This window comes from Bombina bombina, chromosome 4 (assembly GCF_027579735.1).
Source record: "Bombina bombina isolate aBomBom1 chromosome 4, aBomBom1.pri, whole genome shotgun sequence".
NCBI lineage: Eukaryota > Metazoa > Chordata > Amphibia > Anura > Bombinatoridae > Bombina > Bombina bombina.
This window is the reverse complement of record NC_069502.1, coordinates 1,088,886,626-1,088,913,847: the sequence shown is the minus strand read 5'-3', so window position 1 is coordinate 1,088,913,847 and position 27,222 is coordinate 1,088,886,626. Positions and strand designations below refer to the sequence as shown.

The window sequence follows — 27,222 nt, the reverse complement described above, 5'->3', positions numbered from 1 at the left end:
TGATAACTTTTACTAGAAGCATTTTTGCCAATACACGTATATTGCAAATATGTTTTTATATAAAGATGTAATTCATCTACGTAAATTTCAATTTTGACTGAAATGTCCCTTTAACCTCTCTTAGCACTTTGCCTTTCTTTTTTTCTCAATTCCTAAACATTTGTCACAGTTTACTACATATCACATTACACATATCTGGCGTCGCCAGTGACTTACGGCAGTAAACAACAAAACAAAAAGTTTAAATCGCACGTAAAAATCTAACCCACCTCCAAAAAATTAAACAGACATGTCAAAACCCTTATATCCTTCATCCCCCCACATCACAACAACTAATAAAAGTTATAACCCCTAATCTGCCAAACCCCATAACGCAAACTACCTAATAAAGTTATTAACCCCTAATCCGCCAACCCCCCCCACAATGCAGAGTACCTAATTAAACTAATAACCCCTAATCCTCCAACCCACACAACGCAAAGTACCTAATTACACTATTAACCCCTAATCCGCCAACCCCCCAACGCAATCCACCCAATTAAACTATTAACCCTTAATCCGCCACCCCCCCCACAATGCAAAGTATTAATCTAATAACTAAGACGCCTAAAATAACGCCCCCAAGTTAACCCCAATTAAAATACAACTACATAAAATAAAATAAAAAAGACTACCTTAAAAATTAATTTAAAATTGCTAAAAATAAAAAATCCTATATTTACATTAAAATAAAAAATCCTAACATTACATTAAAAGCTAAGATTACAAAAAAAGCTAAGATTACAGAAAAAAAACTACATTATCCCAAATAAAAAAAATATTCCTAATCTAATACCCCTTTAAAAACAAAAAAGCCAACCCAAAATAAAAACACCCCCTAATCTAACAAACTACCAATAGCCCTTATAAAGGGCCTTTTGTACGGCATTGCCCTAAAGAAAACAGCTCTTTTACACACAAAAAATTAATCTACCCATTGCCCCTAAAGGGACATTTGTATGGGCATTCAGCACTTTTAAATCTATAACCCCCCCCCTAAAAACAAACAAACAAAAAAAAAAACACTAACCCCGAAATAGGTATTCACGATTCCTGAACTCCGGACAGCCATCTTCTTCCAGACGGAGAAAAGTCTTCATCCAGGCGGCTAAGGTCTTCTTCCAGGGAGGTACCATCTTCAATCTTCATTACGTGAAGGTCCTCTTCATGCGATCGTCCGCCGCACACTAAAGATTGAATGCAAGGTACCCTTTTTATATTGGGGTACCTTGCATTTCTGTTGGCTGAAAATTTCAAATTAGCCAATAGGATGAGTGCTGCTTACATCCTATTGTTTTTTATATATATTTATTTTGTGCTTCTCAGGTGAAAGAGCAAATTCTGTAATGTACATTCAAAATGGGGCATGTCAAACGGCTGGTTTAGGAAATTAGTAGGGGTTATAGTATTTGCTTTATGGATTCTCTAGGGCAGGGGTCGCCAACCTTTCGGACCTCAGGGACCACTAAACTCACAATTTTGAATCCTGTGGACCACTAACATGATTTTTTTTTTTAAAAGGTACAAACCTCTATAATGTGTGTGTAAGTATGTGTATATACAGTATATATATATATATATATATATATATATATTATATATATAATATATATATATATATATATATATATATATATATATATATATATATATACACATACACACACACACACAAAAAGGTATCAGCGCACATCCATTTTCAAAAGCACAACATATTTTTTGAACTGCTGCAAAAAAATGCCTGCAAACAACATCAAGAGACAACTATTCTTTTTAAATAAAATTGGGATCTTAGTCACACAATATGGCCATATTTTGCTTAGCCAGTCACCACTTACAAGGTGCCCCAATATAGACTGGTCCTAACACTACAGTCCTTTTGCCACAGAGGGCTGAATCATTCCTGCTTTTACTCTCCATAATAGAATGAGACTCCCTAGCTTAATATTCACAACTCCATAAAGGGCCTTTTGTACGGCATTGACCTAAAATAAACAGCTCTTTTACACACAAAATATGAATCTACCCATTGCCCCTAAAGGGGCATTTGTATGGGCATTGCCCTTAAAAGGGCATTCAGCACTTTTAATCTAACCCCCCCCCCCCCCAAAAAAAAAAACAAAACAAAAAAAACAACACTAACCCCGAAATAGGTATTCACCATTCTTGAACTCCGGGCAGCCATCTTCTTCCAGACGGAGAAAAGTCTTCATCCAGGCGGCTAAGGTCTTCTTCCAGGGAGGTACCATCTTCAATCTTCATCTTCATTACGTGGAGGTCCTCTTCATGCGATCGTCCGCCGCACACTATGTACGCTGGCTATTCGAGAGAAGTAAATAACAGTGCAAAGTTTGACACACTCGCTGTGGGTTGAAACATAATATCGTTTGGAGAGTGCATGTAAGTATCTGAGCAAGATACAACGGAATCTACATTCAAGGTAAAACCTTTTTGATGATTGTTACAAATGTTGCAATATATGCCTAGCAAGGTGTGCAGAAGTTCGACTACACAAAGCGCTAATTCCTTGAGGCAGAATACACAGGAGTATGCAACAATTTAAAAGAGACACTCTGCTCAAAACTTATATGAACTGAAAGCATTGAACAGCACTACATATTAAACCCCTAGAGTGTTAAGTCTTACTTTTTGCACTATCATAACGAACATTTCTAAGCCCTAAATAATTAAAGATTGACCATATGGCAAAAGAATAGTGAACTACATCAATTGGAAATTACAATTTTGTGTATAAAACTATGGTTGTTAACAACTGAACTTTTAATATATTGCACATAAAGTGGGCCCACATTCGTTAATTTGTAAATATTTAAATTGCAGTAGCCAGCAATAAATCATATGAGCATATGTATTATTATCTCTTGTATGTTACTTCTTATATATATATGGTAAATAATGCAAGTAATACGATAATATTAATAAATTTGTTTGCATAGTGGTTAAGGAATTTAAAGGGAAGTATGCCCTTATAGATACTACTAGTATTTGGATACTTAACACTATACTCTGGTGCCGGACAAAGGGAACTAAAGTGTGGACTAGTTCCCCACTATTTTCTTCTTTACATTATATATATATATATATATATATATATATATATATATATATATATATATATATATAAATATATATATATAAAAATATATATATATATATAAACAAAATTTATGCTTACCTGATAAATTTCTTTCTCTTGCGATGTATCAAGTCCACAGATTCATCCAATACTTGTGGGATATTCTCGTTCCCAACAGGAAGTGGCTAAGAGAGCACCCACAGCAGAGCTGTCTATATAGCTCCTCCCCTAACTCCAACCCCCCAGTCATTAGACCAAAGGGTAGGAAGAAAAAGGAGAAACTATAGGGTGCAGAGGTGACTTGAGTTTTTTAATAAAATATACTACCTGTCTTAAATAGACAGGGCGGGCCGTGGACTCGATACATCGCAAGAGAAAGAAATTTATCAGGTAAGCATAAATTTTGTTTTCTCTTGCAAGATGTATCGAGTCCACGGATTCATCCAATACTTGTGGGATACCAATACCAAAGCTTTAGGACATGGATGAAGGGAGGGACAAGACAGGTACCTAAACGGAAGGCACCACTGCTTGTAGAACCTTTCTCCCAAAAATAGCCTCCGAAGAAGCAAAAGTATCAAATTTGTAAAATTTGGAAAAGGTATGAAGTGAAGAACAAGTCGCAGCCTTACAAATCTGTTAAATAGAAGCCTCATTTTTAAAAGCCCATGTGGAAGCCACTGCTCTAGTAGAGTGAGCAGTAATCCTTTCAGGAGGCTGCTGGCCAGCAGTCTCATAAGCCAAACGGATGATGCTTTTCAGCCAAAAAGAAAGAGGTTGCCGTAGCCTTTTGACCTCTCCGCTTTCCAGAATAGACAACAAACAATGAAGATGTTTGACGGAAATCTTTTGTTGCTTGTAAGTAGAACTTTAAAGCACGAACCACATCTAGGTTGTGCAACAGATGTTCTTTCTTGGAAGAAGGATTAGGACACAGAGAAGGAACAACAATTTCCTGATTGATATTCCTATTAGAAACAACCATAGGAAGGAATCCAGGTTTGGTACGCAAAACCACCTTAACAGCATGGAAAACAAGACAGATACGGATAGGGTATAGCGCTAGACCAAAAACCTACTTAGCCTCACTAAAGGTTATTGTCTCCTCCCTAGACAATAGAGAATTAAGAATGTAAAATCAGTGGATATAGGAGGCGCTATAGAGCCGTAGGATATATAGATATAAATAAATGTAAAATTCACTGTATCGTTACCAGTTAAAACAATCTAAAAAATTAAAAATCCAAAAATCCCAATGACCCTTAAGGGATACGTTTAAATACTATTTATGTGCAAAATCTGTGATAAAAAAAATCGGTGATAATTAAAAATCTACGTACATATATATAAAAACAATTTATCCAAGTGAAAAATCAAAGTGAAATAAATGCAGTATATCAAAGTGCAATCAATGATCAAGCGACAATATTTGGTAAAACACAGATGTGATATTTATAAGTCAATGCATAAAAGGTTGACACATACAATCCATATAACGATCAATCATACATAAAATACAACCGGTTTAAACATACACACTATACATAACCCCTCAGATTCCCCAAATCAAATGTGGCTGGCGGAGAACACCTAAAATGACTGTGTTCTAATCTTGATGTTAGTAATTCAAAGGGATCCCCCAAAGAAGATGGTCCGGAATGATAATGTGGGTTTAATTATTGTAAATCCAAAGATATAAATGTTAATGTTTCTGAATGGTGCCGTTATATCCCCAGTCTTTTTTGGTCACAAATAAAAGCCCACGATGGTATAGAGCTCCTTCCTTAATGTTCTCTTAGTTAATAGGCAATCAAGTATTTATAACTTAGCCGGGAGGCTCTCCTACCTTCTTACAAGTGTCTGCCAGCGATCTCCTTACCTGGCCCGGACACTCCGGCTGCTCCTTTAGATGTCTGCTCAGCGAAAATCCTGTGAGTGACGTCACCCGGTTCCGGGTCCTAGGTGACCACTTGCGCAAGTGTTTGTTTCCACAGGATGTCCTCTGTACGCCAGGGTACAGAGAGTTCACTTCAGCTTCGGTCCTCCAAAAAATCACAAACAGTCAGTCTGTATCTGTCACATGACTCAGCATAACACACCGCGGGGGCCCTGAGATCAGGAAAGACTGCTTGACAGAGGATTGAGTTTGTGCTGTAATATGGAAATAGTTACCTGCGGAAAGGTGTTGTAGCAATAGCGAATCACCTGTGCAGAGAGTGGATTTAAGGGCAAAGGTTGCAGGAAGTAGCATCTTGAAAAAGACCCAGAAGGGGTTGAAACGCGTAGAGGACTTACCTGCTACTGTTTGTGATTTTTTGGAGGACCGAAGCTGAAGTGAACTCTCTGTACCCTGGCGTACAGAGGACATCCTGTGGAAACAAACACTTGCGCAAGTGGTCACCTAGGACCCGGAACCGGGTGACGTCACTCACGGGATTTTCGCTGAGCAGACATCTAAAGGAGCAGCCGGAGTGTCCGGGCCAGGTAAGGAGATCGCTGGCAGACACTTGTAAGAAGGTAGGAGAGCCTCCCGGCTAAGTTATAAATACTTGAATGCCTATTAACTAAGAGAACATTAAGGAAGGAGCTCTATACCATCGTGGGCTTTTATTTGTGACCAAAAAAGACTGGGGATATAACGGCACCATTCAGAAACATTAACATTTAAATCTTTGGATTTACAATAATTAAACCCACATTATCATTCCGGACCATCTTCTTTGGGGGATCCCTTTGAATTACTAACACCAAGATTAGAACACAGTCATTTTAGGTGTTCTCCGCCAGCCACATTTGATTTGGGGAATCTGAGGGGTTATGTATAGTGTGTATGTTTAAACCGGTTGTATTTTATGTATGATTGATCGTTATATGGATTGTATGTGTCAACCTTTTATGCATTGACTTATAAATATCACATCTGTGTTTTACCAAATATTGTCACTTGATCATTGATTGCACTTTGATATACTGCATTTATTTCACTTTGATTTTTCACTTGGATAAATTGTTTTTATATATATGTACGTAGATTTTTAATTATCACCGATTTTTTATCACAGATTTTGCACATAAATAGTATTTAAACGTATCCCTTAAGGGTCATTGGGATTTTTGGATTTTTAATTTTTTAGATTGTTTTAACTGGTAACGATACAGTGAATTTTACATTTATTTATATCTATATATCCTACGGCTCTATAGCGCCTCCTATATCCACTGATTTCGCATGGAAAACAAGATAAGGTGAGTCACACTGTAAAGCAGATAATTCAGAAACTCTTCGAGCCGAAGAGATAGCTACTAAAAAAAGAACTTTCCAAGATAGAAGCTTAATATCTATGGAATGCATAGGTTCAAACGGAACCCCTTGAAGAACTTTAAGAACTAAATTTAAACTCCATGGCGGAGCAACAGGTTTAAACACAGGCTTGATTCTAACTAAAGCCTGACTAAACGTCTGAACGTCTGGAACATCTGCCAGACGCTTGTGTAAAAGAATAGACAAAGCAGATATCTGTCCCTTTAAGGAACTAGCGGATAATTCCTTCTCCAATCCTTCTTGGAGAAAAGACAATATCCTAGGAACCCTAATCTTACTCCATGAGTAACCCTTGGATTCACATCAATAAAGATATTTACGCCATATCTTATTTAAAATGCTCTTTAAATGTATAGACATATCAGTGCAAGTGGGACACATTCTAAGAGGGGGTTCCACAATGGCTTCTAAACACATTGAACAAGGAGTTTCCTTGATGTCAGACATGTTTAACAGGCTAGTAATGAAACAAGCAAGCTTGGAAAACACTTTATTCAAAGTAAAAACAACACTTAGAAAAAACGGTACTGTGCCTTTAAGAGAAAAAAAAGTGCACAAATTCTGCAAAACAGTGTAAAAAAGCAGTAAACTTTTCGAAATTTTTACAGTGTATTCTTAAAGCTTTAATAAGATTGCTCCACCAGCAAAATAAACAATTAACCCCTTAATGCAAAAACCGGATTGACAAAACGTCAAAAAACGAAAAAAAACGATCAGCACCTTGCCACGGCTCTGCTGTGGCGCCTACCTGCCCTTAGGGATAGATTTTGGGGGAAAATACTTCCTTTAGGCCCTCAAATTACAGCAGGACCCTCCGGTGTAGCAGCTTGATGTCTTGCTTTGTAAAAACAAAATAGGCCCCCCCCCACCTTACTCGATGTCTGTGGGGCCTAAAAGAAACACACCAAAGTGTTTCTAAGCTAGCCATGTGGGTTAATAACCCTTAAGTAAGCCCAAATGAACCTCCAAAAGTCCCTCAAAAACGTTTATCTTTAATAAAAAACGTTAGCCTTTCTTAGAAGTGTCAACCAGTATTAACTTAGCCCTTTGTGTAAGCTGGTAATTCCACACTAAGTCTCTGAATACAGCTTACCCTTCCCTCATGGGGATATTGTCAGCCTTTTCTAGAATTATCACAGTCTGTCTAGAAAAAAATGACTGAACATACCTCAATGCAGCTTAGCATGCAAACCGTTCCCCCTACTGAAGTTTCCTGTACTCCTCAGCCTCTGTGGGAACAGCAGTGGATCTTAGTTACAAAGTGCTAAGATCATCATCCTCCATGCAGAAATCTTCATCTCTTTTCTGCCTGAGAGTAAATAGTACACACCGGTACCATTTAAAATAACAAACTCTTGCTTGAGAAAATAAAAACTAACATGTTTGTCACCACAATCACTTTACCCTTCCTATTGCTTAGAGCCGTAAAGAGAATGACTGGGGGGTGGAGTTAGGGGAGGAGCTATATAGACAGCTCTGCTGTGGGTGCTCTCTTTGCCACTTCCTGTTGGGAAGGAGAATATCCCACAAGTATTGGATGAATCCGTGGACTCGATACATCTTGCAATATATATATATATACACACACACACATACTGTACATAACTAGTAGTAGTATAACCATAGTTTACATTATGTATATATTTACACATTTTTAAGAATTATTTTTTGGAACTAAATGACAGAACTGAGGGAATACTTTCAATTTTTTATCAGTTATTTGTAGAGCGCCAACAGATTCCGCAGAGCTATGACAGATGAAGGGTGAGTGACAACTTTTGAGTTGGAAACAAAGAGGCAGAAAGTGGGGGGAAAAAGAATAATGTTTAAAAGGACCACAAGACTTCCAAGTTACCTCCCCAGTTAGGAATTATTCAAAACTACTTATGATCATGGACAGACATTGGAGTCATAAATTACGTTTATATCAGAAAGCTCTCAATATGGATGCAAGCTAACCACGACTGATGTTACTGTCAATTACTATAATACTGGTGGGATATGGTTGATCTGCTGGATGGCAATTACTGGAATTCAGGTGGAATGGCTTTGTGTGCGGGAAAATTATTAGAATGAAAAATAATTCATATTTCATTTAAAAAAAAAAAAAAAAAAAAAGAAGATGGAGGGGAGGAAGACAAACAGTGGATGTAAGTCCATCTGAAGGAATTAGGAAAACTACTACAAAGAAAATATGAGAATTTTCTTTTTAAGATTTTCTTTTTATATACACTTTAGTTCCATTATTTCAAGCCAAGACTATACCAACCTCTGCTGGCTTTAAAATGGAAGCATCTTCCTCTGAGCAGTGCGCCAGGTGGGATGAGTTAAAAATACAATCTAGCTATGTAAGTTGCGCAGAACTACGCAACGTGTGTAGGGAGGTTGTAATTTAACTCCTCCGTCGGTTTTCACTGATGTTTAGCCAGGCCATGTTTAGCCAGGCACTGTAAGGAGTTATGGCGCGACGGGGGTGACACCATCATAGGAGATTAATTCCTACTTGATGTGTCAAGGACCACTGGTTGGCGACCGCTGCTCTAGGGAGTGTTGGGTGAACACAAGAGGTGTTTAATGTCCCTTTAAGGAGGGAGATTCTAAAGTGGGTATCAGAATAACAGGCTTCCCCTTTAGGTTAAATGTATATTAATATTAATGTTTACAGTCTTATATCAGAGTAAGTTCCAAGTGGCACATAAAACAGCATTGCAACATTTGCTTTAAAAGGACATTAAACACTGAACACATTTTATAAGCATAGTATTGAGGCTATTCTCCACCTTCCTCTAGTCATGGGTGCAGCCATGTTAAAATCTATCTTATATTACATTCCAGTGCTGATGTGTTTGCACATGTGCAGTAACGCTCCTTCAGATACCTGTAGTGTAACCTGGGTTCCAAAATGCTGGTTTAACCCATGACTAGAAGGCGCATAAAATGTAGTTCCATGAACTGTACCTAAAATGATCCAAATACTGATATATTTTGCATACATATAAATAAAAAAGTTACACTTTTATTTACCTAGGATCCTCTTCTGTGTAAACCAGCTTTGTAGAATTTTCATTATTGAAGTCAGTCAGATAAACTTGAAGACACTGCAGATTTTCTTGGATTGTGTGAAATAATACGTTATCTGCAGCCCATTCTGCATAAAAAAAATCATATCTTTTATTGGATATGTCACATGATGAGGTTTAAAGAATTTCATTTTTTAAAGTCACAGATGAAAACATTTGAAAAGCAATTTCCGAAGAAAGAAAAACATAATTTATGTAAGAACTTACCTGATAAATGCATTTCTTTCATATTGGCAAGAGTCCATGAGCTAGTGACATATGGGATATACAATCCTACCAGGAGGGGCAAAGTTTACCAAACTTCAAAATTCCTATAAATACACCCCTCGCCACACCCACAATTAAGTTTAACAAATAGCCAAGTAGTGGGGTGACAAAACAAGGAATAAAAAAGCATACAAAAAGAGGAACTGGAAATAAAATTGTGCTTTTATACAAAAATCATAACCACTATAAAAAGGGTGGGCCTCATGGACTCTTGCCAATATGAAAGAAATTAATTTATCAGGTAAGTTCTCACATAAATTATATTTTCTTTCATGTAATTGGCAAGAGTCCATGAGCTAGTGACGTATGGGATAGAAATACCCAAGATGTGGGTGACCACAGAAGAGTCACTAGAAAGGGAGGGATAAAATAAAAACAGCTATTTCTGCTGAAAAAAATAAGTCTCTCATAAATTTCAAGAAAAAAACTTAAATCATAAGCAGAAGAATCAAACTGAAACAGCTGCCTGAAGAACTTTTCTACCAAAGACTGCTTCAGAAGAAGCAAATACATCAAAATGGTAAAATTTTGTAAATGTATGCAAAGAAGACCAAGTTGCTGCTTTGCAAATCTGATCAACCGAAGCTTCATTCTTAAAAGCCCAAGAAGTGGCGACTGATCTAGTAGAATGAGCTGTAATTCTCTGAGGCGGAGACTGTCCCGACTCCAAATAAACCTTGTGAATAAAAAGCTTTAACCAAGATGCCAAAGAAATGGCAGAGGCTTTCTGACCTTTCCTAGGACCAGAATAAACAACAAATAGACTAGAAGTCTTCCTGAAATCTTTAGTAGCTTCGACATAATATTTCAAAGCTCTTACAACAGCCAAAGAATGTAAAGAAGAGTATTGTTAGGATTAGGACACAAGGAAAGAACAACAATTTCCCTACTAATGTTGTTAGAATTTACAACCTTAGGAAGAAATTGAAACAAAGTCCGCAAAACAGCCTTATCCTGATGGAAAATCAGAAAAGGAGACACACAAGAGAGAGCAGACAATTCGGAAACTCTTCTAGCTGAAGAGATAGCCAAAAGAAACACTTTCCAAGAAAGTAGTTTAATATCCAAAGAATGCATAGGCTCAAAAGGAGGAGCCTACAAAGCCTTCAAAACAAAATTAAGACTCCAAGGAGGAGAGATTTATTTAACAACAGGCTTGATACGAACCAAAGCCTGAACAAAACAGTGAATATCAGGAAGTTTAGCAATCTTTCTATGAAATAAAACAGAAAGAGCAGAGATTTGTCCCTTCAAGGTACTTGCAGACAAACCTATATCCAAACCATCCTGAAGAAACTGTAAAATTCTAGGAATCCTAAAAGAATGCCAAGAGAAATTATGAGAAAAACACCATGAAATATAGGTTTTCTAAACCCAATAATAAATCTTCCTTGAAACAGACTTACAAGCCTGTAGCATAGTATTAATCACTGAGTCAGAGAAACCACTATGACTAAGTACTAAGCGTTCAATTTCCATCCCTTCAAATTTAGCGATTTGAGATCCTGATGGAAAAACGGCCCTTGAGACAGAAGGTCTGGCCTTAAAGGAAGTGGCTAAGGTTGGCAACTGGACATCCAGACAAGATCCGCATACCAAAACCTGTGAGGCCATGCTGGTGCTATCAGAAATACATGCGCTTGTTCCAATATGATCTTGGAGATCACCCTTGGAAGAAGAACTAGAGGTGGAAAAATGTAAGCAGGTTGGTAAAACCAAGGAACTGCTAACGCATCCACCATCATATAATCCCTGCACCATTGATTCAGCATGCAAAGCTGCAGGGGTCTGACGTGAAAACGAGCAAAGGGGATCACGTCCGATGCTGCAGTCATGAGACCTAAAACTTCCATGCACATAGCCACTGAAGGGAATGATCGAGACTGAAGGTTTCCGATAGGCAGAAACCAATTTCATTTGTTTCTTGTCTGTTAAAGACAGAGTCATGGACACTGAATCTATCTGGAAACCTAAAAAGGTAACCCTTGTCTGAGGAATCAAGGAACTCTTTGGTAAATTGATCCTCCAACCATGTTTTTGAAGAAACAACACAAGTTGATTCGTGTGAGATTCTGCTAAATGAAAAGATTGAGCCAGTACCAAGATATCGTCAAAATAAGGAAACACTGCAATACCCTGCTCTCTGATTACAGATAGAAGGGCACCGAGAACCTTCGAAAAGATTCTTGGAGCAACAAATTGGTAATGCTTGTCTAGAAAAGAGAATCTCAGAAACCAATAGTGGTCTGGATGAATCGGAATGTGAAGATACGCATCCTGTAAGTCTATTGAGGACATGTAATGACCTTGCTGAACAAAAGGCAGAATAGTCCTTATAGTCACCATCTTGAAAGTTGGGACCCTTACAAATTGATTCAAAAACTTCAGATCCAGAACTGGTCTGAAAGAATTTTCCTTCTTCGGGACAATGAATAGATTTGAATAAAAACCCAGACCCTGTTCCAGAACTGGAAAAATTACCCCTGAAAGCTCTAGATCTGAAGCACACTTCAGAAAGGCCTGAGCTTTCACAGGATTTGTTGGGATGTGAGAAAGAAAAAATCTTCTCACAGGAGGTCTTATTCTGAAACCTATTCGATACCCCTGAGAGACAATATTCTGAATCCAATGATTCTTAACGGAACCTGACCAAACGTCTTGAAATAACTTCAATCTGCCCCCCACCAGCAGAACTGGATTGAGGGCCGCACCTTCATTCATTCTTGAGGGCTGGCTTTGGTTTCTTATAAGGCTTGTATTTATTCCAACTCGAAGATGGCTTCCAATTGGAGCCAGAGTCCTTAGGGGAAGGAGTGGTTTTCTGTTCTCTATTCTGACTAAAGGAACAAAACCGATTAGAAGCTTTAGATTAGCCCTTAGACTTTTTATCTTAAAGCAAAAAAACTCCCTTCCCCCCATTAATAGTGGAAATAATATAATCCAGCTGGGAACCAAACAAATTATTACCCTGGAATGATAGAGACAGTAACCTAGATTTAGATACCATGTCAGCATTCCATGATTTGAGCCATAAAGCTCTTCTAGCTAAAATAGCCAAAGACATACATTTAACATTAATCTTGATGATATCAAAAATAGCATCACAGATAAAATGATTAGCATGTTGAAGAAGAGTCGTTTTCCTGTTGTGCAAAGCTATCCAACCAAAAAGTTGATGCAGCCGCAACATCAGCCATAGAAATGGCAGGTCTGAGAATATAGCTAGAATGCAAATAAGCTTTCCTTAGCTAAGATTCAATTTTCCTATTTAAAGGATCCTTAAAAGAAGTACTATCTTCCATAGGAATAGTAGTACGTTTAGCAAGAGTAGAAATAGCCCCATCAACCTTAGGGACTTTTCCCCAAAACTCTAATTTAGCCACTGGCAAAGGATACAACTTATTAAACCTTGAAGAAGGAACAAAAGAAGTACCAGGCTTAGACCATTCCTTAGCAATCACATCAGAAATAGCATCAGGAACAGGAAAAACCTCAGGAGTAGTCACAGGAAGTTTATAGACAGAATTTAAACGTTTACTGGATTTATTATCAAAAGGACCAGACTCCTCAATAGCCAAAGTTATCAACACTTCTTTTAACAAAGAACGAATATACTCAATCTTAAAAAAGATAAGATGATTTATGAGTGTCAATGTCTGAAGTAGGATCTTCTGAATCAGAGAGATCCTCCTCAGAGGAGGATATATCACTATGTTGCCGGGCATTACAAATTTCAACAGTATTATGAGAAGTTTTAAAAGACCTTTTACGATTATTTTAAGGCGGTATAGCAGCCATAGCCTTCTGTATCGCATCAGCAATATAATTTTTCATATCAACAGGGATATCGTACTTTAGATGTTGAAGGAACAACAGATACTGTACTAGCACTAATAGAAATCTTTTCTGCATGCAAAAGCTTATCATGACAACTGTTACACACTACAGCTGGAGATATAATCTCCACTAGTTTACAACAGATACACTTAGCTTTGGTAGAACTGTGTTCAGGCAGCATGGTTCCTACAGCAGCTTCTGAGACAGGGATCAGATTGAGACATCTTGAAAAATGTAAAAGAAAAAACATTTAAACAGAAATATCTTATTTCCACATATAGCAGTTTCAGGAATGGGAAAAAATGCAAATGCTAAAATTGGCAAAAAAGCAAATAGCAATTGGGGCCAAGTATGACGCACAACGTAAAAGGAAGTTGAGAATTTTTTTGCCGCCAACAAACATCCAGAAATGATGCAACTTGCATCATAACAAACACAATTTCGCGCCAAACAACCTAGTGTCAACTAAGACGCAGGAAATGACAAACTTGCGTCATTACAGACGCACATTCTCACCAAAAAAATTATCGCGCCAAGAATGATGCAATAAATAACAGCATTTTGCGCCCTTGCAAGCCTAATTTGCCTGCAAGTTTTATAAAGAAAAAACAAGTCAAATGAAAAAAAAAGACTATACCCCAGGTAAGACAAACTTCCTAAAACATGATTCCCATAACAAAACTGCCAGACTGCAAAGGGAAATACACATAGACCTGACTCATGGAAAATATAAGTAAAATACATTTATTTAAAACTTTATACATAAAGCGCCAAACCATAGCTGAGAGTGTCTTAAATAATGATACATACTTACTGAAAGACACCCATCCACATATAGCAGATAGCCAAACCAGTACTGAAAGCTATCAGCAGAGGTAATGGTATATAAGAGTATATTGTCGATCTGAAAAGGGAGGTAGGAGATGAATCCCATAAAATCAAATAGGCGATACTCTCTTCACATCCCTCTGACAAAAACTGTACTCTGAGAGGAATTGGGCTTCAGAATGCTTAGAAGCGCTCATCACAGAAGAAATCCTAAAAATCAAGCACAAACTTACTTCACCACCTCCATAGGAGGCAAAGTTTGTAAAACTGAATTGAGGGTGCGGTGGGGGGTGTATTTATAGGCATTTTGAGGTTTGGTAAACTTTGCCCCTCCTGCTAGGATTGTATATCCCATACGTCACTAGCTTATGGACTCTTGCCAATTACATTAAAAGAAATAGGATTTAAATTTTTCAAAAACGTGCTTTAGGTAGGATTAGGTAGTAGAAGGTAACCACTTCACTATGCACTATATATTTAAGGAAAAATCTACTACTCATTTGAAATTCAAGAGCTTTTGCATTGTCTTTTTATTATGCACTTGTTGATTATGCAATTATATTGTATTTAATGTTCCTTTAAGCTATCAAATTATTAAACAATAATAATTAGTAAAGCCTTATTAACATTTTATCTACCATGTGGACTATTCTAGTTGGCATAAAAAGGTAAAATCTATAACTATTTTTAAAATAACAGTAACTGCTCATTTGTGTACAACTGATCCCTAGCCGTGTTCTCCCCAGGACCTATTTAATGGGTGCACCACCCAGATGATCACTCAGCTAAAATGTAAGTTAATATTAAGCTAAAATTAGCTAATATTAAAATGTTTCCATGTTTATTGCACAGGTTGGGCTCTATATACTGAGGACGGTGTGGGAAGGTTTCTAATTTGGGAATCTGCCCATCGTATGTCGGCTGCCCATATGTGTGTAAGTGTGTAATGCCACCCCCTTTTCCCGCTCAACCAATCACGCAAGAGAAGGGCCTGTCAATCACCCTGAACGAACGTGTACAGGGTGATTTCTATACACCAACTCAGAGGTGGCGGAGAGTCAAAGTAGTGGTTGTCTGGTGGGAGCTGCGTCTTACATTGCAGAAAGCAGGCTCTGGTCCCGCAAGGGCTCAAAAGCAGCATATGCTTAGTACATTGAGCCCATAAGCATTATATAAATTTATGTTAAATTATACAATTAATTTGTGCTTTGGATAGCAGAAAATTTTATAATAGTACACTGCCCCCTACCAAGCCACTTCATAATGCCACTCAGCTGGCAAATTATCTGTGTTGAACACTTCCTAGGAATAAATTGCCCAGTGGCCCAAGAAGATAACACTCATCACTCACTATTGGTGAGCAGGGGCATAACTCTAAAATCACGAGAAGAAAAAAATAATTGTTTAATTCATATTTGGAATCACTTCACTTGGCCACCAGGAGGAGGCAAAGAACACCCCACACCAGAGTTTTATCTATCTCTCCTACTTCCACTTCCCTTCCAGCATTGCTATATAGCCAAGGAAATTAGGAATTAAGATAGACCTTAGGGTACTGAGATGCAAACAAAGACTCCCGCCACCAAGAAGAAACAAAATGCCGGGCAGGTCTGTGGACTCTCACTACCAAGAAAGAAATAAAATTAATTTATCAGGTAAGAATTAATTATGTTTTCTTTCTAATGGTAGTGAGAGTCCACGGTCCTTACTTTTGGGAACTAATACCCAAGCTGTGGAGTCCACCAAAAAAAAAAGCACAGGTGGGATAAAAAAGAAAAAAAAAGGAAAAGGCAGGCCTTCAAGAAGAAGAAACTACCGCCTGAAGAACCTTCCTGCCAAAAGCTGCCTCAGCCGTGGAAAAACGTCAAATTGATAGAATTTGGCAAAAGTATGCAAAGAGGTCTTGCAGATCTGTTCCACAGAAGCCTCATCCTTAAAGGCACAGGAAAAGGAAACTGAACAAGTAGAATGAGCAGTAATTCTAGAATGCAGTAGCTGACCCGCCTCCAAGTAAGCCATGCAAATCAAACTCCTCAACCAAAATGACAAAAATACCACAGTAGTCTTCCATTTACCGGAATACAAAACAAATAAACTGGAAGATTGACAAAAATCCTTAGTAGCTTGTAAATAAAATTTCAAAACTCTAACATCATCCAAATTATGTAGCAGTCTCTCCTTTGAGGACTTAGAAATCAAACACAGAGAAGGAACAACAATTTCTCAATTGATGTTCTCAGTAGAAACCACCTTTGGTGGTTATATAAAACAAATGCATTGGTTTGAATGGAGGCGATTTAAAGACCCTAGGGACCAAATTGAGATTCCAAGGAGGAGAAATTGGCTTGAAAACAGGTCTGATCTTAACGAAAGACTGGACAAAAGATTAAATATCAGGTAAAATGTGCCAACCCCCTTGTCGAAACCCTCTACAGAGACTGAAAAATCCTAGGAATCCTGAAAGAATGCCAAGATAACCCCTGTTTTGAACACCAGGAAAGATATACTTTCCAGACCTTGTAATAAATCTTTCTAGTAACTAGCTTACAAGTGTATCAATTACTGACTCAGAGGCACCCCATAAGCTAAAATCAACCATTCAATCTCCACACAGTTAAGTTTAGAGACTGCAGATTTTTTTATAAAAGAATGGGCCTTGAACAAGCAGATCTTGCAGAAGAGGAAGACCATGAAGGGTTGCTGAACATCCTGACCAGGTTCGCATACCTAGTCCGACGAGGCCATGCCAGAGCCACTAAAACTGCCGAAACACCCTCCTGTTTCATTCGAGAAACCACTCTGGGGAGAAAAACAATCGGAGGAAACAGGTAGACAAAATGATAATCCCACACTTGAGGATCTCTCACTGTGGATCTGTAACAAGAAGGTTTGTGGTTGAGCCAGGATGCCATTAGATCTCTCTCTGGCTGCCCCCAACAAACCACAAATTGAATAAATATCACCTGATTGAGAGACCATTCACCAAGTTGTAACGACTGGCGGCTCAAGTAAACCACTTCCCAGTTGTCCACTCCTGGGATATGAATTGCAGATATTGAGCAAAGATTCACTTCTGCCCATGACAAGATGCTTCCCTGATGATTTATGTACGCCACAGCCATGACTTTGATTGAAAATGAATGTAAGGAATTGATCGAAGAGACAGCCATGACTGCAGAGCGTTGAAGATAGCTTTGAGTTACAGTACACTGATAGGCAGAGATCCCTCCCCATGGAGGCCAAATCCCCTGGGCTCTTAAGTGGACCCAAACTTCACGATTGACATTGAAATCCCATGCCCTGAGACATTGGTTCTAGGGACGTCCATCAAGAGATTGTTTGGAGAGCTGATCCAAATGAATCCCCTGAGAGAGGTCGGAATGGTCCCCGTTACACTGGCTTAACATTCAAAGTTGTAAAGGACGCAAATGAAACTTTGCAAATTGAATCGCGTCTCAAGCTGAGACCCACAACCTGCATACACTGAGCTAATGAAGGTGTATTGAGGAAAAAATAAACACTGAGTCCCGGTGTGCTAATGAAGGAGAAGGTTGCAATTACAGAAGTCAACAGACTGACTAAAGCTCGAGTCTGTGTTGATCTGTTAGGAAGTTTCATTCCACCTATGTGGATGACTCAGAAAAAGTCACTTGTGTGTTGGGGGAGAGAGAACTTTTTCACTATATTTATCTTCCAGCAGTGACTGCGAGGAAAACAGAAGATATTCCGTATGAGCAACTGCTAAAGTCAAAGAGGGAGCCTGAGCCAAGATATCGTCTAGGTAAGGAGCAACAGCTATCCCCTGAGAACGAATGACCGATAACAGAGCACCCAGAACATTTGTGAATATTCTAGGGGCTGTAGTTAGACCAAACGGAAGAGTTGTAAACTGATTTATTCATAAAAGCAAATCGAAGGAATCGATGATGATCTTGATGTATCGAAATGTGATGGTATGCATCCTTAAAGAGATTGTAAACTTTAACGAATTAAAGGCCAGTATTAAATAACATCCTTAAAAAGAGGGGCACTTTAACTCATTAAAGTTTACAACGATGCTTATTTTTTAAAATTCTCCGTCTGCATCTGCTGCTTTTTTTAGCAGATCGATGACGAATCCGGCTTCCTCCAATCGTTGTGTGCCCCCTTTGGTGTCCAGTTCGTGGGAGTGAAGGACTAATTGCAGAACTACCCTTCGAGGAAAAACTAGAGGTATATTTTGGTTTACGCTTGCTCTTACCAGCAGGCGGGATAGCAGCAAGAGCCTCAGTAACCACTGATTGAAGCTGCGCCTTAAATTAAGGAGTGAATTTAGTCACTCCATGGTGAGTGACAAACACCAGCAGAGGATCCGCTTTAGGTGCTGGACCTTGGTCTTGAGAATGGTTCTGTAGAACTTGGGCCAGACAGGTGACCCAGAGTTTTGCTGGGGGGCATACGGTTGACAATTTACATAGCAAACATTTGTCAAGAGGATAAATAATATTTCAGGTATCCCCCTCATGATAATCCTCCCTGATGGATTCAGACATATTTAAATTAGCAGTTGCAGACAGAAGCAACCGCTAACCTCTAGCTTGCAAAATTGCTTGCCTTACTTAAGTAAAATGTACACCTTACAATAAATCACCCTCGTTATTTGGGGAGAAATTGCACTTATTTTCCCAAACATTAAATAATGATAGTACCAATACTGTGTACAATCCATTATAATAATAGCAAACCTGATTCTGGTTTAAGCATCTTACCCCCTCCTGATAGCGGATTCCGGTGAAGGAAATGACAAGTTGCTGCGATCCGCTAAAATTTGCATAGAGATTGCTGCTATTAACACCCGGATACCCCACACATCCACCAAACTTGGGATCTGATGAACTGCCCGTGAGGCAGGAAACGCGTCAGCAGTGGAGATTTCTATGTGCTGTGCCAGGTCTGTTTTAACGAATTTAATAAAATTATATTTTAACATATACCAACAACTCTTTCTCTCTTTAACTCCTATTGACTGAACTGTGAAATCTTGTTGTACTTTATATGAAAGAAGGAATACAGAAGCCCATAGAACAAAAAGTGCTAAGCCGAGTAGCAGCAGAGCAGCCGATACATGAAGCTGACTGCCCTAGAGCAACATATCCTCACATCACTAAGCGTCCTATTAGGAAGGAGTTAGGGCTTAAATGGCAGGTACTTACCCTCACTCAGGGACAGCTCACCTGCATTGTTCTTCCATGCCTGTCCTGACATGTAACCAACAGAGAAGGACAGGTGTGGGGAGGAGTGCAATCTCTGACCAGACAGGGAGAGGCAAAGGTACTACCCTGCAACACCCCTGGTTAGTTTGTAGCTCAACTCAAAACAGGTAGAAGAGAAAACTATGTGTGTGATCTTCCTGCGCTAAAGACCAGTATCATTGGTTCTAGAGCTAAAACTATTGAGGTGGGTAGGAATATAAAGAAACACTATAAAGAATGAATTTTTATATATAAACAAATTTTCTTTTATTTGATTTATACAATAAAAAGGGTAAACAATGATAAAAAATGCTCCTTGGCTCTTAAAATAAATTTTTTAAAAGCAATTGCTAAAAGATTATTTCTTTTTTCAGCGAAAAATGGCAAAGGCAAAAAAAGTCAAGCAGTAGGTATAGTTAGTATACACAGTGGATTAGGAAACAAGAGAGGTTAGTAAACAATGAAATGGGGTTAAAAAGGTCAAGATATGTTGGACAAATAAAGATAAAGGGATATTAGAACATTGAAAAATTTAAAATAAGGCAGAGTGCTATATTAGCAGGTTACCAACTTATTGCATATAAAAAGCAGTTTGCTGCATATATTAGGTAGCGTATTGTACACCAAAAAAGCGTGTTGCACATAAAAAGCGTATTGCACATAAAAAGCAAGCTTTAGTATATGAAAACAAGCCTATATGAGTCAAAGCAGGGTTATATTAAAACGTTGTATGAAAATGTTCTTTTCTGTGCACAGGTAAAGATTGTGGCAGGTAAAAGTTGATGCCGTCTCTTTATATTAGGGGTACCTTATATGATCAAGATATAGCTTGTTCAGTGTTCCAATCCTGACTTTTCTATAGGAATATTCCCGGATTTTTGGTGTAGCGGTAAAACCAGGTTACCTTTAGATTGTTGGTTCCAAAGTAAGCGTCTGATGGTTTACAGATAGGATGTCTTGTCCTGTTTCTTTCACTTAATGGTAAATCCAGGTTACCATTAAGTTTTTCCAAACGGCATACAGGCCTGGTAAGTTGTAGATGCAACGCCTTGTCTAGCGTCTAAAAGCAGGGTAATTCCCGTCCGGTCTTTTCCTCACTAGTTTGCTGGAGGTAGTAGTCTGACGTCACAGACTATGGTGGCTCAATGTTGCCAAAACAAGAAGTAACGCGTTTCGGTCGTGGACCTTTCTCAAACTTCTGCTTTGACTCATATAGGCTTGTTTTCATATACTAAAGCTTGCTTTTTATGTGCAATACGCTTTTTTGGTGTACAATACGCTACCTAATATATGCAGCAAACTGCTTTTTATATGCAATAAGTTGGTAACCTGCTAATATAGCACTCTGCCTTATTTTAAATTTTTCAATGTTCTAATATCCCTTTATCTTTATTTGTCCAACATATCTTGACCTTTTTAACCCCATTTCATTGTTTACTAACCTCTCTTGTTTCCTAATCCACTGTGTATACTAACTATACCTACTGCTTGACTTTTTTTTGCCTTTGCCATTTTTCGCTGAAAAAAGAAATAATCTTTTAGCAATTGCTTTTAAAAAATTTATTTTAAGAGCCAAGGAGCATTTTTTTTTATCATTTTTTTACCCTTTTTATTGTATAAATCAAATAAAAGAAAATTTGTTTATATATAAAAATTCATTCTCTATAGTGTTTCTTTATATTCCTACCCACCTCAATAGTTTTAGCTCTAGAACCAATGATACTGGTCTTTAGCGCAGGAAGATCACACACATAGACTTTCACTTATCAATTTAATCTGGGGATTTTTTGATATCAACCTGTGTACTTTGAGGTGATTTTTTCAGCGCTCTCTCTTTCTATATTGTATAATTCAGAAGAGAAACCTGCACAAACAGCATCCTCCTAAATCCCTTCTCTTTCAGGAACTATGCTATGAAGGAGTACAGTTGGATATCTTCATGTAAATCAGCAGCATCTCAATCCATGCCTATTCCTTGATGAGGCAAAGCAATACTAGGAGGGAAGGGCAAGTAGGAGGGATAGATGAAACTCTAGCGTGGGGTGTTCTTTGCCTCCTCCTGGTGGCCAGGTGAAGTAATTCCCAAAAGTAAGGACCGTGGACTCTCACTAGCATTAGAAAGAAAATTTAAAATACATTATTAGAATTTCCTTTTAGATTCAACAAAGAAAAAACATTGAATTTAAGCACTATTTAATCAATTTTGGGCTACTCTGCAAAGGAAATTTTTATTTATGTCCATTTTCATTCTGAAATGGCGTTAAAGGGACAGTCAACGCCAGAATTTTTGTTGTTTTAAAATATAGATAATCCCTTCATTACCCATTCCCCAGTTTTGCACAGCCAACATGATTATATTAATATACTTTTTAGCTCTGCGATTACCTTGTATCTAAGCATCTTCTGACAGCCCCCTGATCACATGACATTTTAATTATTTATTATCTATTGCTTTCATTTTAGCCAATTAGTGCAGTGTCTGCCACAATCCACGGGCGTGCTCACAATGGTATCTATATGGTTTACCTAAACTAGCTCTCCCCTGTTGTGAAAAGCAAATACAAAAGCATGTGATTAGAGGCAGCCTTCAAGTGCTTAGAAATTATCATATGAGCCTTCCTAAGTTTAGCTTTCAACTAAGAATACCAAGAGAACAAAGCAAAATTGGTGATAAAAGTAAATTGGAAAGTTGTTTAAAATTGCATGCCCTATTTGAAACATGAAAGTTTTTTTGGACTTGACTTTCCCTTTAAGTGCAATATGCCTGCTTTTACGTATGGCATATGAGAAAATAACAAAAAATCTAGTTTACAGTTTGGAGTACATGAAAACTTACCAAAACTGAAGACATTTCGTATAAAATGCATTACTTGCAAGTTCTTGAGATTTAGAACAATGCAGGTAGACTCCTCACTGCTGGGAGATTTTAAACCGGTAGCCAAAAATTTTTGATCAGTAGAAATTCTGATACGCTGAATTTGGTAATCATGGAAACCAATATCCTCTAAAGAAAGCAAAACCTCACGACTTCCTTCTGCATAATAACAAAAACAGAGAATAATGATAATTTTTCTTTATACAATTATTGTAGCCTAAATTAAGCACTACTTCTGTGCTCTTTAATCTGAAAGAAAACACGTAAAAAACACAATCACAAATAAAGCAATCAGAATAAAAGGGGAAGAGAGAGTACAAAGCAGACAGATTCATGTAATCAATCTGACAGAGAAGTTGTGTTACCTTTGAACAGTATTTTGTGTAATATTTACCCTGGAACTGAAAATGCAGCTGACCTGCTATTGTTGCTGTTAAAGACTCTGGTAACTACAGGCTTGTTAGTCTCAGATCATGTCAATCAACTTAAGCAGCACAGTACTGTTGCATGAAAATCATGTCAGACAAATCTAGCTGATTTTTTTAATTTATAACTAAACTGAAACATCAGATTCGGATATGTAAAAGTAGATGACGCTCATCTAGAAGCATTTAACATGGTGACACAACAAATTAATCAACTGCATAGCCAGGGTTGACTTCAAGTTAACTGTGTGGGTAGAATGTTGGCAAAATAACAGTACAAAATTTGAATTAATGGTGTAATGGAGGAAAACAGAATTTATGCTTACCTGATAAATTACTTTCTCCAACGGTGTGTCCGGTCCACGGCGTCATCCTTACTTGTGGGATATTCTCTTCCCCAACAGGAAATGGCAAAGAGTCCCAGCAAAGCTGGTCACATGATCCCTCCTAGGCTCCGCCCACCCCAGTCATTCGACCGACGGACAGGAGGAAATATATATAGGAGAAACCATATGATACCGTGGTGACTGTAGTTAGAGAAAATAATTCATCAGACCTGATTAAAAAACCAGGGCGGGCCGTGGACCGGACACACCTTTGGAGAAAGTAATTTATCAGGTAAGCATAAATTCTGTTTTCTCCAACATTGGTGTGTCCGGTCCACGGCGTCATCCTTACTTGTGGGAACCAATACCAAAGCTTTAGGACACGGATGAAGGGAGGGAGCAAATCAGGTCACCTAAATGGAAGGCACCACGGCTTGCAAAACCTTTCTCCCAAAAATAGCCTCCGAAGAAGCAAAAGTATCAAATTTGTAAAATTTGGCAAAAGTGTGCAGTGAAGACCAAGTCGCTGCCTTACATATCTGGTCAACAGAAGCCTCGTTCTTGAAGGCCCATGTGGAAGCCACAGCCCTAGTGGAGTGAGCTGTGATTCTTTCAGGAGGCTGCCGTCCGGCAGTCTCATAAGCCAATCGGATAATGCTTTTAAGCCAAAAGGAAAGAGAGGTAGAAGTCGCTTTTTGACCTCTCCTTTTACCAGAATAAACAACAAACAAGGAAGATGTTTGTCTGAAATCTTTAGTAGCCTCTAAATAGAATTTTAGAGCACGGACTACGTCCAAATTGTGTAACAAACGTTCCTTCTTTGAAACTGGATTCGGACACAAAGAAGGTACAACTATCTCCTGGTTAATATTTTTGTTGGAAACAACTTTCGGAAGAAAACCAGGCTTAGTACGCAAAACCACCTTATCTGCATGGAACATCAGATAGGGCGGAGAACACTGCAGAGCAGATAACTCTGAAACTCTTCTAGCAGAAGAAATTGCAACCAAAAACAAAACTTTCCAAGATAATAACTTAATATCTACGGGATGTAAGGGTTCAAACGGAACCCCTTGAAGAAACTGAAAGAACTAGATTTAGACTCCAGGGAGGAGTCAAAGGTCTGTAAACAGGCTTGATCCTAACCAGAGCCTGAACAAATGCTTGAACATCTGGCACAGCTGCCAGTCTTTTGTGAAGTAAAACAGATAAAGCAGAGATCTGTCCCTTCAGAGAACTTGCAGATAATCCTTTCTCCAAACCTTCTTGTAGAAAGGATAGAATCTTAGGAATTTTTATCTTGTTCCATGGGAATCCTTTAGATTCACACCAACAGATATATTTTTTCCATATTTTATGGTAAATTTTTCTAGTTACAGGCTTTCTAGCCTGAATCAGAGTATCTATTACAGAATCTGAAAACCCACGCTTTGATAAAATCAAGCGTTCAATCTCCAAGCCGTCAGTTGAAGGGAAACCAGATTCGGATGTTCGAATGGACCCTGAACAAGAAGGTCCTGTCTCAAAGGTAGCTTCCATGGTGGAGCCGATGACATATTCACCAGGTCTGCATACCAAGTCCTGCGTGGCCACGCAGGAGCTATCAAGATCACCGAGGCCCTCTCCTGATTGATCCTGGCTACCAGCCTGGGGATGAGAGGAAACGGTGGGAATACATAAGCTAGGTTGAAGGTCCAAGGTGCTACTAGTGCATCTACTAGGGTCGCCTTGGGGTCCCTGGATCTGGACCCGTAGCAAGGAACCTTGAAGTTCTGACGAGACGCCATCAGATCCATGTCTGGAATGCCCCATAATTGAGTTATTTGGGCAAAGATTTCCGGATGGAGTTCCCACTCCCCCGGATGGAATGTCTGACGACTCAGAAAATCCGCTTCCCAATTTTCCACTCCTGGGATGTGGATCGCAGACAAGTGGCAGGAGTGATCCTCCGCCCATTGAATTATCTTGGTCACTTCTTTCATCGCCAGGGAAGTCCTTGTTCCCCCCTGATGATTGATATATGCAACGGTCGTCATGTTGTCTGACTGAAACCTTATGAATTTGGCCTTTGCTAGTTGAGGCCAAGCTCTGAGAGCATTGAATATCGCTCTCAGTTCCAGAATGTTTATCGGGAGAAGAGACTCTTCCCGAGACCATAGACCCTGAGCTTTCAGGGATTCCCAGACCGCGCCCCAGCCCACTAGGCTGGCGTCGGTCGTGACAATGACCCACTCTGGTCTGCGGAAGCTCATTCCCTGTGACAGATTGTCCAGGGTCAGCCCCCAACGGAGTGAATCTCTGGTCTTTTGATCTACTTGAATCGTCAGAGACAAGTCTGTATAATCCCCATTCCACTGTCTGAGCATGCACAGTTGTAATGGTCTTAGATGAATTCGTGCAAAAGGAACTATGTCCATTGTTGCAACCATCAATCCTATTACTTCCATGCACTGCGCTATGGAAGGACGAGGAACAGAATGAAGTACTTGACAAGAGCTTAGAAGTTTTGATTTTCTGACCTCTGTCAGAAAAATCCTCATTTCTAAGGAATCTATTATTGTTCCCAAGAAGGGAACTCTTGTTGACGGGGACAGAGAACTTTTTTCTTTGTTCACCTTCCATCCGTGAGATCTGAGAAAGGCTAGGACGATGTCCGTATGAGCCTTTGCTTTTGACAGGGACGACGCTTGAATCAGGATGTCGTCCAAGTAAGGTACTACTGCAATGCCCCTTGGTCTTAGAACCGCTAGAAGGGACCCTAGTACCTTTGTGAAAATCCTTGGAGCAGTGGCTAATCCAAATGGAAGTGCCACAAACTGGTAATGCTTGTCCAGAAAAGCAAACCTTAGGAACTGATGATGTTCCTTGTGGATAGGAATATGTAGGTACGCATCCTTTAAATCCACGGTAGTCATAAATTGATTTTCCTGGATAGTAGGTAGGATCGTTCGAATAGTTTCCATTTTGAACGATGGTACCCTGAGAAATTTGTTTAGGATCTTTAGATCCAAAATTGGTCTGAATGTTCCCTCTTTTTTGGGAACTATGAACAGATTGGAATAAAAACAGAATTTATGTTTACCTGATAAATTACTTTCTCCAACGGTGTGTCCGGTCCACGGCGTCATCCTTACTTGTGGGATATTCTCTTCCCCAACAGGAAATGGCAAAGAGCCCAGCAAAGCTGGTCACATGATCCCTCCTAGGCTCCGCCTACCCCAGTCATTCGACCGACGTTAAGGAGGAATATTTGCATAGGAGAAACCATATGGTACCGTGGTGACTGTAGTTAAAGAAAATAAATTATCAGACCTGATTAAAAAAACCAGGGCGGGCCGTGGACCGGACACACCGTTGGAGAAAGTAATTTATCAGGTAAACATAAATTCTGTTTTCTCCAACATAGGTGTGTCCGGTCCACGGCGTCATCCTTACTTGTGGGAACCAATACCAAAGCTTTAGGACACGGATGAAGGGAGGGAGCAAATCAGGTCACCTAAATGGAAGGCACCACGGCTTGCAAAACCTTTCTCCCAAAAATAGCCTCAGAAGAAGCAAAAGTATCAAACTTGTAAAATTTGGTAAAAGTGTGCAGTGAAGACCAAGTCGCTGCCCTACATATCTGATCAACAGAAGCCTCGTTCTTGAAGGCCCATGTGGAAGCCACAGCCCTAGTGGAATGAGCTGTGATTCTTTCGGGAGGCTGCCGTCCGGCAGTCTCGTAAGCCAATCTGATGATGCTTTTAATCCAAAAGGAGAGAGAGGTAGAAGTTGCTTTTTGACCTCTCCTTTTACCGGAATAAACAACAAACAAGGAAGATGTTTGTCTAAAATCCTTTGTAGCATCTAAATAGAATTTTAGAGCGCGAACAACATCCAAATTGTGCAACAAACG

The 27,222-nt window shown here is 38.9% G+C and overlaps 1 protein-coding gene across 2 annotated transcripts in view; it reads right to left on the bottom strand.

The window, feature by feature from the left end:
* The window catches only part of PREPL (prolyl endopeptidase like), a 246,159-nt gene that overhangs the window by 116,458 nt on the left and 102,479 nt on the right, over positions 1-27,222 (bottom strand). For both annotated transcript variants that reach the window (XM_053712270.1, XM_053712269.1), the window contains exons 2-3: positions 22,538-22,735; positions 9,483-9,606 (exon numbers count right to left, since the gene is read on the bottom strand). In XM_053712270.1, coding sequence (XP_053568245.1) covers positions 9,483-9,606; positions 22,538-22,735 — 322 coding nt within the window. The remainder of the gene's footprint in view (positions 1-9,482; positions 9,607-22,537; positions 22,736-27,222) is intronic.